This window comes from Sebastes umbrosus, chromosome 2 (genome assembly GCF_015220745.1).
Source record: "Sebastes umbrosus isolate fSebUmb1 chromosome 2, fSebUmb1.pri, whole genome shotgun sequence".
NCBI classification, from domain to species: domain Eukaryota; kingdom Metazoa; phylum Chordata; class Actinopteri; order Perciformes; family Sebastidae; genus Sebastes; species Sebastes umbrosus.
The window spans coordinates 8,685,775-8,702,183 of record NC_051270.1 but is presented as its reverse complement, the minus strand read 5'-3'; the positions used below and the strand labels follow the sequence as shown (position 1 = coordinate 8,702,183).

Sequence of the window (16,409 nt, the reverse complement as noted above, 5' to 3'; positions counted from 1 at the left end):
GTAGTTTAGAATGAGGGAGACGTATCTGATTACGCAACCATCTTGAACAATGTCTCCCGCCCACTCCATGACGTGCTGGTCAAACACAGGAGTACATTCAGTGCTAGACTCATTCCACCGAGATGCACTACAGAACGCCACAGGAAGTCATTCCTGCCTGTGGCCATCAAGCTTTACAACTCCTCCCTCTGAGTGTCACACACTCTGAGTCAATACACTGGACCTGGACTATCAGCTGCTATATACAATACTGACTTAACGCAACTGTACAATAATTTGTGCAATAATTCAACTGTGCAATACTCTGTCATTAATACTGCATTTATACTGTACATTTCAATAAATATTATTTATACCATTCTGGCATTCATACTTAACACACTTCTCAGCATTTTGTATTTACTTATTTGCACTGTGGATAAACTGTACGTTATATATTGCATGTCTTAATGCAAATATTTGCCCATATTTTATATTTCTTATATTTTAATTTTTTATTGTATTACTTACTTATATTTATTGATATATTTTGTGTTTATATGGAATTGTATGTACAATATTGTACATACAATTCCCCCCGGAGATCAATAAAGTATTTCTGATTCTGAGGTCAGATGTGTTGTTCATATCCCATTACAGTACCTCTTGTACTCTCCAATCGAGCTAAAAGGGTCGTCATATATTAGCAAGCAACGTTAGCCTTGTCAGTTAGCTACGCAACAGTTAAACTCGGCACTTAATACTGTACATGTACATACTGTAGTACTTACTACAGTATTAATAATAATAATAATAATAATAATAATTTTATTTATAAAGCACCTTTCAAAACAAGGTTACAAAGTGCTATCCAAAAAAAGCATGATAAAAATAATGTATTGTATATAGCAGCTGATTGTTAGTAACAACTAACCTCTACGTACGATGTTAGTTTGTATGATGCAACTGCTGTTTCCTTTTAGTGATGTGTAATTAAATAAGCTAAAGTTTGGGGTTAAAGTGAAACCATGTATCTATTGAAAGAATAATTAACGCAATCTTCTTTTTTAAAATCAAATGTTCGACTCATAGTGAATAAAAAGCACTATCGCTCAATTCAATACCCTTGAAGTAGGAGGTTTGCTGCTACAGCTACAGGTTTGCTAATGCTAGCAACATTTAGATAGATATTTCTGTGAAACTGACATTTCTGCGTCAGTTTGCTGACTTTATGTCTCTTCTTTATTTGTGCTAAACTCACAAAACATTTTAGTCAGCTCCCCTAATGATGGTGTCAGTCTAAAGCAACTGACTGACTGAGCAACTGACTGGGAAATTAAAGCAAATGACCACTTGTGGCTGCTGTTCAGCAAAAGCAACGTAGTCTCATTTGAAGAGCAGCTGATGCAACCGGCTCCTGCGAGCTGCAGGAGTCTAACAACCTTAAGTGTACTCTAAAAAAAAAATCGGTTTACATAACTATTAGACGTTATTGTAAAACTCAGAGAACCCAAAACATTGCCTTGAAGAAGTGTGTCAAAAATGATTAATAAGGCTTGTACGACTTCAAGGTTCTTTGTAACCTCTCAACATTGGAGCTACACTGTGGTTCTCGGTATTTTGTGCCATATTGGACCTTGGAGCTTTTCAGTGTGACCTCGTTTTGAGTGTCTTGAAGAAGTGTGTATTGTGGAGCGTTTACTGCGCAGTCATATCACAACGCTGCATGCCGTCCTTAAATTTCACACAAATCGACATTTTGTACACATGGCCTGGAGGTCAACAAGGCCATTAGACAGTTTTCACCTATATGCTGACTGAATCAAAAGCACACTCCATTAACCGCCAGAACATCCAACTTTTAGTATTAGAAGTGTTTCAACACAGCAAATGGAGGGCATCATTTCACTTCCATTCTCCCCTCGCTGAAAAACTGTCTATCTCAACAAGTAATGCTGTCGAGTATTTAACTCTTTCTTCCCTTTGAACAAGTGATTAGATGTGAGTGGAACTAAAAATGTGACTTCAAAACTAGCTTTGAAACTTAAATCAAAACGAGTGGATTTTGACGGTAAAATGTAGTTTATTGTTGAATCTTTTTTATTCCTCAGCACTATCTTTTATTTTCTCACATTTATCTTTAAGTCCAGAGAGGGTTTGCTGAGCACACACTTATTTTCCAACTCCATGCAGCTTCGCATTAATATATTTACACACATATACGTCTCAGAGCCACCCAGTACAACCCTCTACCCATCCCACCAGGGGTTTAGTGCTCTGCTCAACTGCATCTCAGTGTATCTCAGGGTTGTAACGTGAGGAGCGAGCACTTTTGTGTCTTTTTTTCCCCCGGATCCGCCTTCACAATTCTGCTTCTCTATAACTTGCCGGAGGGCATCTGAGGTGTTAGCAGAATCTCAAAGACAGAAACAGCCTTTACCTCCTAATTTTTCGAACTCCTCCCTGCCAGCTCACTCTCTGAGTGAGTCCCAGACTAAACAAGTATGATCTACCATCACCACCACCACCCTGGAAGGCAATCCAAGCTATTGGTCTTTTCCATCAGCTGTTGGATAGATAAAATAGTAATTGAGGTAAACATAAATTTGAGAGGTGTTTCGAGTAAGGTGCCCTTTCTCTACATCTTGAACACACACAGCATTTAGTGATAGAGGCGAAGGAGGGTTTGCAGTAGTTTTCACCCTAAAAACTCATTTGCCGGGGTTCCGTTGCAAGCTAATGGCCAAATGAACACTGACTTATACTCCACCTGGTCTCATTAGACCCGACACATTTTCGTATTGTACACAACATTAAGCCAATATTGATGCCGAGACCAGTTGCCCCCGTTGTGTAAAAGCTCTGGGCTGAGCCTAGCTGGGTGGGCTGGGAGAGGTGAAGGAGCTGGTGAGGGGCTGTATACCAATCTGTCCCCCTGTGGAGCTTTATAAAGATTAAACAAAATTAATTAAGTTCCTGTTAGTCTGAATGACTTATCTGAGGTCCACCCAGCCCATTGCACGCAAGGCTAAACCTCATCAGATGCATACTAATGATTCAACTGCTGCTGCTGTGGCGAGGGGCATTAAAACTGGCTGACTCTCTGCTTCCCAAATGACTGCATACTATCACCTTGGGTTTTTGTCACAAGGCCACGGCAATTAGCTCGGAACATGGGGGAAAAGGAAAAAAAAAACGTCTGAACACATAATAAAAATAAAATAATTGCCCCAGTAATTATCCTCATCTTTCTCACTCAATGTCACATCGAGAAGCTGGCAATGCTCTGCGGGGAGTGAGGAATGAGTCTGGGGCTTTTTTTTTGTTGCTGTGTAAACTGGATTAGTGCTCTGCCTGTCCCACCGTGGCAGGGGAGTGATTGGATTAACGGCGTGGAGAGCACAGCAGCATGGCAGGGGGATAGATTACTGGCCCAGTTGGGCTCTTCGATGGGCGCTCCGTGGCCTGCAGGGAGCCCTGGGAGGCCCCAGACATTTTAAAGGGCCCCGATAACCATCTAGACACAGGCTCTCTCCCTGCTCTAACCACGCTGCTATCTCTGCTCTCCCAGCTCAAACAGCAGCGAACACAAGTTCACTTTTAGAGGCTATGATGTCCATTAGGTTTCTACCTGCTGCGCTGCTGCCAAGTGCAGATAAAGTGGTATCTACTCTGGCTGCAGCATGCCAGTGGGTGGTGAAAGTTTCTGAGGGTTTTCAAAACACACACACATGCACATATATATATACACATACACATTCTAGCGCTATCATGCAATTTCACATTTTTTAGTATTTAGCTCTCCAGATCGACTTGTGCAATACAATGTATAGATAGGTAGCTCCTTAGTGTTGCTGCTGACTTTGTAACTGCACTCTAAATATGAAATGATTAGCAGTACAGCCCTGTGATCCTGTTAAATGGTAACCATGTGCATAGAAATGCCTTCTACATAGGATAAATGTGATGCAAAATGAATAACAAGACTGAGAGCCCTATCTTACAACCAGCGCAAAGCTTATGAGAATAACTAATAATTAATGCTGAATATGAATAATATATATACAATAATGTTGTGGGATTATTCCTTATTTCATGGGCTATTTTGGGATTTATACTTTATTATTACACACTTATATAAAAAAAAAAAACCAAAGTGTTCAAATACTGATTTGGAGGACGATTACCATGCCAATGATCAAAGCTTTGAAGCATTCGGGTCAGCCCTACCCAGCGCAAAGTGGCGCACAGCACAGCGCAACCGTCATTGTTAGTTTTCAGAACGACACAGTTTCATTTTCACGTCCAGCGCCTACGATGTGTACGTAGCAAATGTACCTGTGCCCATCTGTGCGCCCATGTTGTTTTGTTTTTTTGTTGGTCTTAAAACGAGGTGTGATCAGGCGCATTGTTATATTGAGGCAGCATGAAGCGACCAAAAAAAACCCGGTCTAAAGTCATTATAGATATATATATACATATTTAAAGGGCACATTATTCAGATAGTAAGATGCGCCTACACGTCCGGGCTCACAACGTGGATAAACTCTGCTTGTTTCACACATTTGCTCATATGTAGTCAAATGGAGTTGTTGATGGGAAAGAGGATTGGGAGGACATCTGCTCGCGCGCTTTCACTTCACGCACAATCAGATCCGTTTCCTCAGCAGAAAACTGCTCGTTTTCCAATCTGCCAAATCCCCCATTTAAACAGCAATGCACTAATGTGCAGGCGCACCTGGATTTAAAGGGAATGGGAGATGACACTCTGATCAGTTTAATTCATGTTACGCCCAAAACACATTAACCAAGAGACTAAATGCAACCCCTTTGCTGCTTGCGCCTTACGCTACGCCCAGATTAGGCACCGTTTAACTTGCAAAAGTGAAGTTGGACACGCCCTAAATGCACCATACACTGTAGACCATGCGCTATTGATTGTTTAAATAGGGCCCTAAGAGTCTACAGCCATGCTAGCAGCTCTGTGAGGCCGTACTTAGGCACAGCAACGCTTGAGCTAAATGCTACTGCAGTGTGCTAACATGCTCAAAATGAAGTATATTTCCCCAAATGTTGAACTAGCTCTGAAGAAGATTTCTTCTGCCCTCTAAAGCCAGAGGTCAACAGTAGCACCTCCTTCATCTATTAAGATGTATTACTGAATAAGATAGAGATCATGTGAGACAGGAGTGCTAGGCTTAGAAGAAAAAACGAGGCATAAGCAGAGAGGCAGAACAGAGTTGTTTCAACCCTTCATGCAGCAGTAATAAATATGGCCTGTACTCATTAGCACCAAGCCGCATACAGTTTTGAGGGGCTTGTGCTTGATAAATAATGCAGCAGAGGAGTGTCTGTTTGATCCTTGGAACAGAAGAAACCTGGGGACCATTTTTCTTCAAAGCAAAGCAGTGCAGGTAAGCAGCGGCTTCCTGGCAGAGTCACAAAGAACACCAAGTCCTTGAAACTGAGTCATTAGATTATCACATTGTTACAGTGTTTGATTAGTCTGATCCAAAAAATGCAGATCTGGCTTTAAAACTATTCCTTATTTTCTAGCCAAATGTTAAGATTGTAATTGTTGTTGTCTTTTTTTACCCAACTCAGCAGCACACATGCTTTCTTTTTCCTCGACACCACCCTCCTTTATATTCGGACAATGTTACACTCATTGAAGAACAAAAACCCTGCCATTGCTAAATGAAAGGCTGCAAGCAAGCCTCTGCAGAGAAGTCTGAAGATTTTTTTTAATATTCTCTAGCAAAAAAGTAGAAAACGGAAGCATCTACGTCTCATCCTCCGACAGGGAACTATGTGTCACTCTTCATAATTTGGTTGTAATGAGCTGTTTTGAAGCCATTTCTCTCAATTCAGTTTACCTGCAGCTTTCTGAAAACCACACTGAATAACTTTTAAATGTTTTTTTCATGCCACCGGGAATTGGATTTAACAAAAATACAATTAGAGTACCAAATCAGGGAGCAGCTTTCTTGGACCTCTAATTCAACATAACCAATGAATATTGTAGGAATGATGCTGGGTATTACGGGGAAAAACGACGGACGGAAATTAGCTGTCAAGGGCCATCACATTCGCTGCAATGCATATTGTACTAGTAACTCTGCTCTGTACTAAAGAAGACATGCAATACAAAGAAAGCTGGCATTACACTGTGAGAAAATAATACATCTAATAATGATATTTGAGAAAACCTGCAGATTGACAAAGATCCTGGCTGAGCTCCTCCATCTGTCTGCTAGATGCTGTTCCTGAAACATTTCTGGTTAAAAAAAAACAGTATTTCACTATTCCTACTTTAATGCACAGGCACCTTTGGAGCATTCACTGTCATTTATACCTTCCTAAACATGCATAATTCAGTGCTTCACTCTCTGAACTCAGGAAAACATTACCTGATGTATCGAGAGGATGTGGTATAGAACGCCTACATAGGAGGCGCCGGTGCTGCTGTCGGGATGCGCAAGTTCTGCAGTTGTCTCTTTTGAAACAACACAAAAGTGCAGGCGGAGCAGGAGGATATGACAGATGGATGTGATTTAGGACAATATTCATCTCTTTCTTGAGGTTGTTCCCTCCTGCTGCAAAGTGTCTCGGGAGTCCCAGAGGGCAACAAGCGTCAATACGACTAGTCAGCGATGGGAGGATTGTGTTCTTGGCAGGGCGCTGCTATTTATAATCACTCAACACAGAGGAATATTGACAGAGCCCAGAGATAAGGAGCTCCTAACAGTATTGGACACTTTCCCTGTGTAGGCGTGCAGTGATGCTATCACAGCGCACCAAACAGCAGCTTCACACAAGGCGTACCACACACACCACCCTAAATTCAAACTGACACTGGTCTCTGGTTTCTGCCTAATCCAACATACAGATCTGCAAGAACTATTCCTCACTGCTGTGTGTGTGTGCTGAATCAGTGAAGTATTGAATAAATAATTCAACCGTTTGAATTTTCCTCAATAAATTCACAGTTTGATGGAAGAAACCAACGTTTAACTGAACTACAATTACTCGTGGTTGTGTGTCTCCGCCAGTCAGGTTGCAGTTTACATCCCTGTCTTTAAAAAAATGTCACCACTTAATCATTTTATCCTGTTACACATTTTTGTGAAATTGTCGTAATTAGCATATGAATTTTTCAGTTTGGCCAAAAACATGTTTTGTGAGGTCACAGTGACCTTTGACCACCAAATTCTAATCAGGTCATCCTTTAGTCCAAGTGGACTTTTGTGCCAAATTTGAAGAAGTTTGCTCAAGGTGTTCCTGAGATATCACGAGAATGAGACAGATGTAAGGTCACTGTGACCTTGCCCTTTGACCACCAAAACATAATCATTTCTTCTTTGAGTCCATGTGGACGTTTGTGCCGAAACTGAAGAAATCCCTTCAGGATGTTCCTGAGATACTGTATTTACGAGAATGGATCAGACATACGTATGTACATATTAGGGGTGTCATGATTTCGATTCTAAATTGTAAATTGATTGAAGTTGGCTTCAGATTTCAACCATCGAGATCAAAAGCGGGATCACCATTTTTTTTTTTCTCCGCCCCCCCGCCTACTTGATTGCATTTGAGAGAAAATACAGCTGTACTCAAACACATGTAACAGCCATTTCACTCATGGTTTAAACTATAAACCAGCACAAAAATCATAATTACCAACATAAGCCACCATGTTCTGAACAGACACATTACAAACACTAACAAAAGTAATATTTGCATTTTGGAACATAAAACAGCAAACTGAAAAACGACACAGTCCAGCACTCAGGACTGCGCAGGCATGATGGGAAATGCGGGCTTTTACCTGTCGATACGATACTCAGGGCACTAACGGCTAACGGCTAGCGGACTTTAGTAAGGTAGTTAATTTCCTTACTCATTGCTCTTCTACTCTTACTTGGTGTAACATTAAGTCACTGCGTCTACCGACAGAAATCAAAGTCAAATCGAATCGTGACACCCCTAGTACGTATGGACGCCGGCGTGGAGGCATAAAAAAGTTTGGAACCATTTTTACGATTCATCTTAATGCATGTTCTCTCTTTATCACACTGCAGCCCTTTGGTCAGTGACGAGTATAACGTCCTTGGAGGTCCACCTCCCTCTGCACAGACGCTATGAGCAACCAGCATGAGTCTCTAGTGGAGTGTCAAGGACATGATCCCTCACTGGATTCCCACTCATGAATACGACTGTGTTAGGTACTGAAGTCTAGTAGTAGCTGAATGCTTTTACCTTACACCACCCTGACACACCCTTATTAATATACTGTATCTTTTGCTCACAGACACAGCAGTTATAATTTATAGAGTATAGACATACATATGAATAGAATACAAAACGCAGCTAACACAGCTCTCCTTGTTTCCCTGTTAGGTCTTATATCTGCTGAAACCTCTTTCAGCTACTCTCTGCATGTCTTTTGACTGAACAGTGAACTCACAGCACCTACAGTATCTAATAGGCTTATAATTGTTCAGATGAGAACAATCTGCTGAACCATTTAATCTTTAAACGGAGCGGTACGTATCTGCCTGTTAAATCAGCTGTGACTTGATCTTCAGAGACAATTAAACGAACTATTCTTTGGGCCAAAACAAGGAAGCACACACAGTTTTGTCCTTTATTTGTCCAGAGGGGCCCACCTGAACTCTCACTTTTCCACAGACATAATGTAGTGGGAGCTGCCCAGTACACCCACAGTCATACTGGTTGTCACTGGCATCCCATGGACTAGTTGATGGTATTGGGAAGGGAATTGGAACAAACTTGTTATTCAGCTGCATACACTCAAGTGCAGTGCTAGTTGACAACAATAAATAAATACATAAAATGAAATAGGCCTAGATCTGTTAACTGGCCAGGTAATATCTGTGTTATTTTGTTGTTCCGTCTCTCTCTTTTATCCCAATTTTAACATTTTTTTTATTGGTCTCACAAATATTATATGCTGTATATTGCTATAGCAAACGTTATGTAACGGAGAAGAATTAATTAGATTTGTGAGGAGGGAGAGAAATGCCAAAATACCCAAAGAAACTCAAGCTCAAACCTAAATGTATGTCTACTAAACCAACTTTCTCGAGGCAAAAGTACAACATTTTCATGTTTTCACGTCTTTTCTGAGCTGCTTTTGAGAATGTAGAGGAGTAGGGAACATTAATACAACATCATCTGAAAAGAGGAGGAGATTTCATCTCTGCTAATGTCAAGATGCCATGGTGAGCAGGGGTCAGACGATCATTGACCTTCTGCAATTCATCTTAAATCAAGCCAGTTCAGAAATAAAGACCAAAATCTACTATTCAAAAGTGCATTTCAGGCTACTACAATGAGTACAAATAATACATAAGTAGCCGTGCAATGATAACTATGTAGATGACACATACAAAATGGGAATGACACACACAAAATCCATGAATGCATACTCCTATTACTGTAACAGGGAGGCTTGATGCTGCAACAACCTACATGCAAGATGAACAGCATAAGATTTGCCATGGTTACCATAAAAACTGGCCGACATGAAGCCGCCAGTGTCTAAACATTCAATTATTCTCCTCCACAAAAGAGCTTATAATGAGTATTCAAGACTGCGAGTAGAGTATTTATATACCCTTGATGTTAAACCCCCAATAAACTCTGCATATTATGTTTCAGAAGTGTAGCTAGAAAATGAATATGCCATTAAGCTATGTCACAGAGCACAAGGGACGTCTTTGATCTTCTGTAATTTAAATAGTTTCACATGAGCACAAAATTAAATTCAGCTGGGAAGCTGGTCTTAGATTAGAAGATAATACTGGAACTTATATATGAAATGTACATAATTGTGTTTATGTTGTTAAGTTGTATGTTGTTTGGTCTTAACAGCCTCCCAACACTGCTGCTCTGCTGTGTTCAGAGATCTTTAAACGGAAGTATGCATGACCATTTTTAATAAAGTCAAAGTACTGATTTTCTGGTCCTATCCTCACTGACAACCTGCCACTTGTGTATCCACAGGGCCAAAACAGTTAGAGCTACACACACCCACCCACCCACCCACACAAACCCACCCCCAGACACACACACACACACAGTATTGCCATAAGTCCTTAACGACCCAAACAAAATATTCAGATTTTGATAATATACACACCACACAGATGGTGTGCATGGAGAAGCAATGTACCAAACACTAAAGACATCCCGCTCAAATTTCCTCACAAATTATTTTATGTGTGCAGAGCTGCTCACCCAGCAGGCAAGTGCTTCATAACTGCTGGCGTTGCCCCCAGCAAGGTCCGAACCGGCCCAGCTGCCACGCTGGGAAAACAAAATCAGACGCACCTAAAGTCATTTCACAAGACCAGGCTGTTTAAGGGAACCAGATATGTAGCAGCCATCACTCCATAATATCCCCTTATTTATTCAGCAAAAATGCTAAGTTTTTTCGAGCGCGGCAAGTCGCCGCCAGGTTTGCGGCGTTCAGAGTTGCTAATCGTGTTAAACAGTAGAGAGGACATGAATCGTAAGCTATATAAACAGGCCTCTAAGCGTGAGGCTGGAAGCTCAGCGGGCTCATCTCCTACCACACTGCTAAACCTCTCCATCCTCACATGAATGTCTGAGGGCTGGTGTGGGGGCCTGGGGCTGCACTGGGGAGGGAGAGCTGTTAACTCTCCGTAGAAAAAGAAAAGATCGAAACAAAAAACATATAAACAAAAAACAACCCAAGAGGGAGCAGCAGTCTTCACCCCTTAGAAATAACTTTTTTGTTAGCAGGCCCACAGGATTTGTTTAGGGTTGTTTTGGACCCAATTACAAACAAAGTAAAAAAGTATTGTGAACATCCACAACTAAAATTTACTTTTTATGTGTCAGGTGGAGTCTGCTAATGCTTTTGCCACGAGCCTTGTGGTAAACTGTACAGGAAGAGGCATAGTGATGGCCAACAGCTACTTTAAAGGACCAAAAAGTGGATTTGTTATTAACATTTTTCTCATATGTTAAGGGGGAGGGATGGGTATTTTTAGGACTTTATTGATACTATTACTACTCTTTTCGATACTGGTTCGGTTCTTTATCGATACTCAGAACAGGATTAGAAATTATTTATATTTTAAATATAACTAAATGTTTCTAGGAGCAGCAACAGTAATGTTTACAATAGCAAATCACTATATAAACGCAATAATATCTTACTGGAAACTAATCTAGAATGTCAATAAAACTAATAATATTCCTGAGTGAAGTTTAGAAAGAATGAAGAACACAGACATCAGTCAGTATCAGTCATTCATCCTGTCCTCTGTCCTCCTCCCTCTGCTGAGGGGCAACGTATGTGGCAAGCTAAGCTAAGCAGTTAGACTACACACAGACAGCTTCTGTTTTAGCTCGTTTATAACAATTCGCTATTAGCCGAGCTAGCACACTGTGCTTGTGTAAACATTGCGGCGATGGATGAGAGACGGCAGACAGAGCATATTGAAATATCGTGTTTACATCATGTCTATGCTTGTTGAACAGGTGTATTGTTAAAGTATTGACTCTATACTCGTGAAGGTTTTATGGATCGTAGTTAATTTCACCTGGTTTACTTCACTGTCTCCTCCGCCTCTCTGCTCTGCTATTTGCTGACTTCGCTCCGTATGTGTGCGTGTGTGTGTAAGTTGGAGGAGCTCAGATCCGACACAGAGAGCAGAAGATACGCGCGCTGCAGCGTGATAATAAATTACAACAAAAAGTTAAAAAGTATAGATAAAAGAACCGATAACGTCGGAGCTTATCAATACTCTGGTCTAATAATTTAGTGCCGTGCCCGTCTAATACCGGGTTTCGATACCCATCCTTGAGGCAACTATAGAAAACATATTAGAAGAGAGAGAAATGTGCATTCCTTCCATCTTAATAATCACTTAGGCGGTCTGAACTCTGAAACCTCTCTAGCCCCCACTATTTTGATGGCAAATATCAAGCAGAAATAAGCATCGTGGTGAAGTCTTACCCTGTAGTAGTCACTGCTGTAGATGTCCCTGGACATGCCGAAGTCTCCAATCTTGACCAGCAGGCCATTGCCCACCAGGCAATTACGGGTTGCCAGATCTCTGTGGACAAAGTGCTGGGAGCCCAGGTAGACCATGCCCGAGGCAATCTGGGTGGCGATGTGCAGCATCTGGGAAAGGCCCAGCTCTCCGTTGGACTGCAGCGGCTGGCCGTCTACCAGGATCATGGCGTCTGGACCGTGGGCTCTGGGTTACAAAAGAAAAGAAAGAAAACGATGATTGATTTGATGAACTAATATTGTTGTATTAAAGTGAGACTAGAAGTGGTGATTACAGGATAATTAAATCACTCACACAAGTAGAGAAGAGTCATAAAGTCAGTGAACTGCCTCAGTAATGTCCGTCATGAAGCAATATCCATCTAAAGTTTGCTAACATTAGCCACGATGAGCTTCTGGTCATACCAGACCACATGAGTCTGTAGCAGCCTGTATTGAATTAAGATGTGTTGTATTGCTTAGGAATTAAACATTTAATTTTTTTTTTAGAGGATATTTGTGTTTTTTCTGCCTTTAAAAGTTACATAATATCACTTAAACAGCTGGATGTGGGAACCTTTAAGCCTTTCCAGCATGACAGACTGTGACCTCGCTGCCCCATTAACAAGTAACCCAAAGCTCCTTAGAGTGCTAATAAACCCTTATCCTGGCAGTACTGGGGCCTTTTTTGGTACCTTTTGAGAATAATTAGCATAACAAAGACAGACTGCTGGAAATATTAACAAACTGACTTTAACCTGCAAGCACTCACGCAGCTTTAATTGCAAAAACAAACTGTTAAGTGTCTGCACTGTTTTTATTAATTTCAGGGCTGAAATATGAGTCATTGGTGGATTTAGAGCAGTTTTTCGCCACATCACATTTCATTACAGCCTGTCAGGAATTTCATCGAGGTACTCTAAGTCGTACATTTACCAGAAGGAGTTGATTATGGGTCGAGAGCTCTTTCCCTGCTTAGCATTTGTAGGTGATGATGAAGAACTAATTTCCTGTGAGAAGTTCCCGCTGTTCTCTTCACCCTCTCGTCACTGTGACAACATACTAGGCGCCATGCGGGGAAGCTCTCCCACTCTCTTCTCAGGCTGTCTTTCTTTTACCATCTCTCAATTTTAGTGCAATTCAATGTTCTCGGCTTTAAGTGTGTGTGTAATAACTCAGCTCCACTGTAGTGGGATTAGTAGTGCTCTTCCTTAGTGTGTGTCTTTTTGTCTGTCTACCTCTATTTTACTTCAGAGAGATTTAGTGGTGGTTGAACGAGTGCAGGTCGCCCTCCGATTATCTGAAGGTTGGAGCTGGACCCGCATATCAGATACTCTATTCATTCCCACTGATTCCCCACACATCTCATTTGTTAAATGTGACCAACAGGACCAATAGACCAAAAATCAGCCACGTCTTGCACCTTGCATGAAAGAATTTCATCATTCGCGACGTTGCCTTTCATTTCAGGAATGATTTCCCAACAGAAAGTCTTCACGCGCTCTTGAATCCGCACACACACACGCACGCACACACTCAATCGTAACATGTCATCTTTTCAACTATTGCTCAAACTTCAAAAACAAGATAGACCACACACACACACACTGCTGCTGTCAACGCACTTGAAACAACACACACTTCTCTCCCAGACTCCTCCTGTGCACACTGACATCAACTCAAGTGAAGCTTCCCATTACCAAAGCGCTCGCTGTACAGGCATCGTGTCGCTTTTGTCGAGGCTTATCGGAGGTCACTTCCCCCGGTACAGTCTGACATTACGGAACAAAAGCACTAAAGCGCTCATGTTTGCTAACCCAGAAAGCTGTGAAGTTGGATGGATATTGTATCGGTAACAGGAATTTCAACAAAGTAATTTTAGTTTTCTTGGACTCTTATTGAAGTTTTACAATTGCTTACATGGACACTTCCATCTAAAAGTCAAACCAGTTCACTGAGAAGGAAAAGCTCCGAGCACAGTTGGCACACACATTTGCACAGTAATTAGGCTTTCACCCACTTTAGTTTGCTACTGTCTGTTCATATGATGAATTTCTAATTTGCTCAGCCGGCACCAGCCTGGTACATAAAGGTTAAATTGATTTAACCCTCAGTGAAGAACTGACCTGAGGAATTTATTGAGGTCTCCATGCTTCATGTATTCGAACACCATGATGAGGGGGTCTCCGTCGACACACACGCCGTAGAATTTAACGATGTGGTCGTGCTGCAGATTGGTCAGCAGCTCTGCCTCCCTCTGGAAGTCCTTTCTCGCAGACAGGTTGGGATCTTTCAGTGTCTGAAAGGGAAAATACATAGAGAAGGTAAACATTAGAATGGATGGTTGGGTCGGTGATAATGAGCTGACAAGACCGTACCCAGACCGAGCTCGGAGAAATCAACCAATGCATCCTTTGCAGCCCTTTGTACCCTACAGTCCATTGTGCCAGTCTGATGGTAAATTCCAATAATAATGGAAGCCAGGTTAAAAAACTATATGTAGCTCCAGATAAATGTAAGTAATAGTATTATAATAAAACTGGTAATAATACGGGTGGCAGTAGCTCAGTCTGTGTGGACCTGGCTTGGGAACTGAAGGGTCGCCGGTTCAAATCCGCTGCGGACTCGTAGCTGGAGAGGTGCCAGATTGCCTCCTGGGCACAGCCGAGGTGAAACTGCTCCCCGGGCGCTGTATTGTAGCTACCCACTGCTCCTAATACTAAGATTGGTTAAATGCAGAGACTGAAATTTCACAGAGTGCTGTGCTGTGTACAATGTCCAACCTTGTCGTTGGTTCAGCCTGAACTTCCGGTCTTTCCAGGAACACACCTTCTTTGGCCACATCCTGTGCCTGGAACCCTAAATCATGCTCCATTGTGAGTTACACCCTGTGCTCTTCTTCTTCTTTCCCCTGCTTTCCTCTATAATCCAATTAGTTAACTCCTCTTTAGTTTGAATCATCCATTCAGTACACCCAACAATTTGTAGCCATGCTGGAGGCGGGGCTCTGGAGTTGACAATGTTTGTAGTTCAGTCAGTCCACCACTTTGGTCCAGACTGAAATATTTCAACAACTATTGGATGGATTGCCACAAAATGATGTACAGACATTCATGGTCCCCAGTGGATGAATCCTAGTGACTTGTTCATCATCTCACTGTTCCTCTAGCAGCACCATGAGGTTTGGTTTTAAATGAAACTGCAACTGCTTTTATTTAGATTACCATAAGATCCGGTACAGACAGTCAAGGTTGCCAGTAAGTCCTGATATTTTTGGAGACCCCCTGACTTTTCATCTACTGTCACCAGCCGGTCAAAATTTAAACTTCTCCAACCTTTTGTTTATGACCAAATACCTGCAAAACTAATGACGTTCCCATCAGCCTCAGTTGTACTAACAAAGTTGCGTTTAGTGCTGATTAAAAAGTGTGAGCATACTAAACTAAGATGGCGAACACATTAAAGTTATCTCCTAAACATAAACATCTTAGCACTGGCATTCCCAGCATGTTAGCATGCTGACTTTAGCATTTGGGGGCAGCTGTGGATCAGAGGTAGAGCAGGTCGGCCACCGATCGGAAAGTCGGTGATCCAAAATTGCTCCCAAAGTCTGTGCCATCAGTGTGTGAATGAGTATTTAGATTTGATCCTGATGAGCAGGTGGCACCCTACATGGCAGCCTCTGCCATCAGTGTATGAATGTGTGTGTGAACGGGTGAATGTTGGAATGCAGTGTAAAGCGCTTAGAGTTGTCGGAAGACTAGAAAGGTGCTATATAAATGCAAATCCAAGTCCATTTACCATTACCATTTAGCTCAAAACACCACTGTACCCAAGTATAGCCTCACAGAGCAGCTAGGATAGCTGTAGACTCCTAGTCTTGTTGTCCTGGGTGTGGTGGATCCAAACACCATCCTCTGAACTTTTTCTTTACACCCAATCATCTGTTCCCATTTGCTACTGCCTCCAGCTCATGTTGTTGATGCACTTGTTTGCCCACCTCCTCCCACAGCACCAGCACCAGCATGACTCCATGGGAATAGAGAAGATAACAGGGGGAAAAAAACAGTTGCTGTTTGATTGTCGGGTTTGCCTGATAGTCGATGGTAAACACAACATTGAGTCTAGACCAAATTCTGTTAAATTTACTTCATAATCATCAATAAAGCTTTGAAACTGTGAAGTGGTCTGTCCTGAACATTTTCTCTGTTGTTTAGTAATACAGTATACAGCAGGTGGCTATGCATTACATCCACCTAGTAATCCTGTACTCAGTTTTTAGGCAGCTGGCTGGGACAACTCTACACAAAACAAATTGATCTGATTGGTAGACAGATCAAGCAAGGAGTGCTTTGAACTGCTTTGAAGTGGAGTGCACACG

At 41.8% G+C, this 16,409-nt stretch overlaps 1 protein-coding gene across 8 annotated transcripts in view; it reads right to left on the bottom strand.

Moving 5' to 3' along the window:
- Window positions 1-16,409, bottom strand: part of ntrk3b (neurotrophic tyrosine kinase, receptor, type 3b) — a 291,028-nt gene that overhangs the window by 13,619 nt on the left and 261,000 nt on the right. For 6 of the 8 annotated variants that reach the window (XM_037795125.1, XM_037795134.1, XM_037795110.1 and 3 more), the window contains 3 exons: window positions 14,155-14,327; window positions 11,993-12,236; window positions 10,243-10,311 (listed from right to left, as the gene is read on the bottom strand). In XM_037795125.1, coding sequence (XP_037651053.1) covers window positions 10,243-10,311; window positions 11,993-12,236; window positions 14,155-14,327 — 486 coding nt within the window. The remainder of the gene's footprint in view (window positions 1-10,242; window positions 10,312-11,992; window positions 12,237-14,154; window positions 14,328-16,409) is intronic. The other 2 variants (XM_037795152.1, XM_037795161.1) reach the window with 1 other exon arrangement.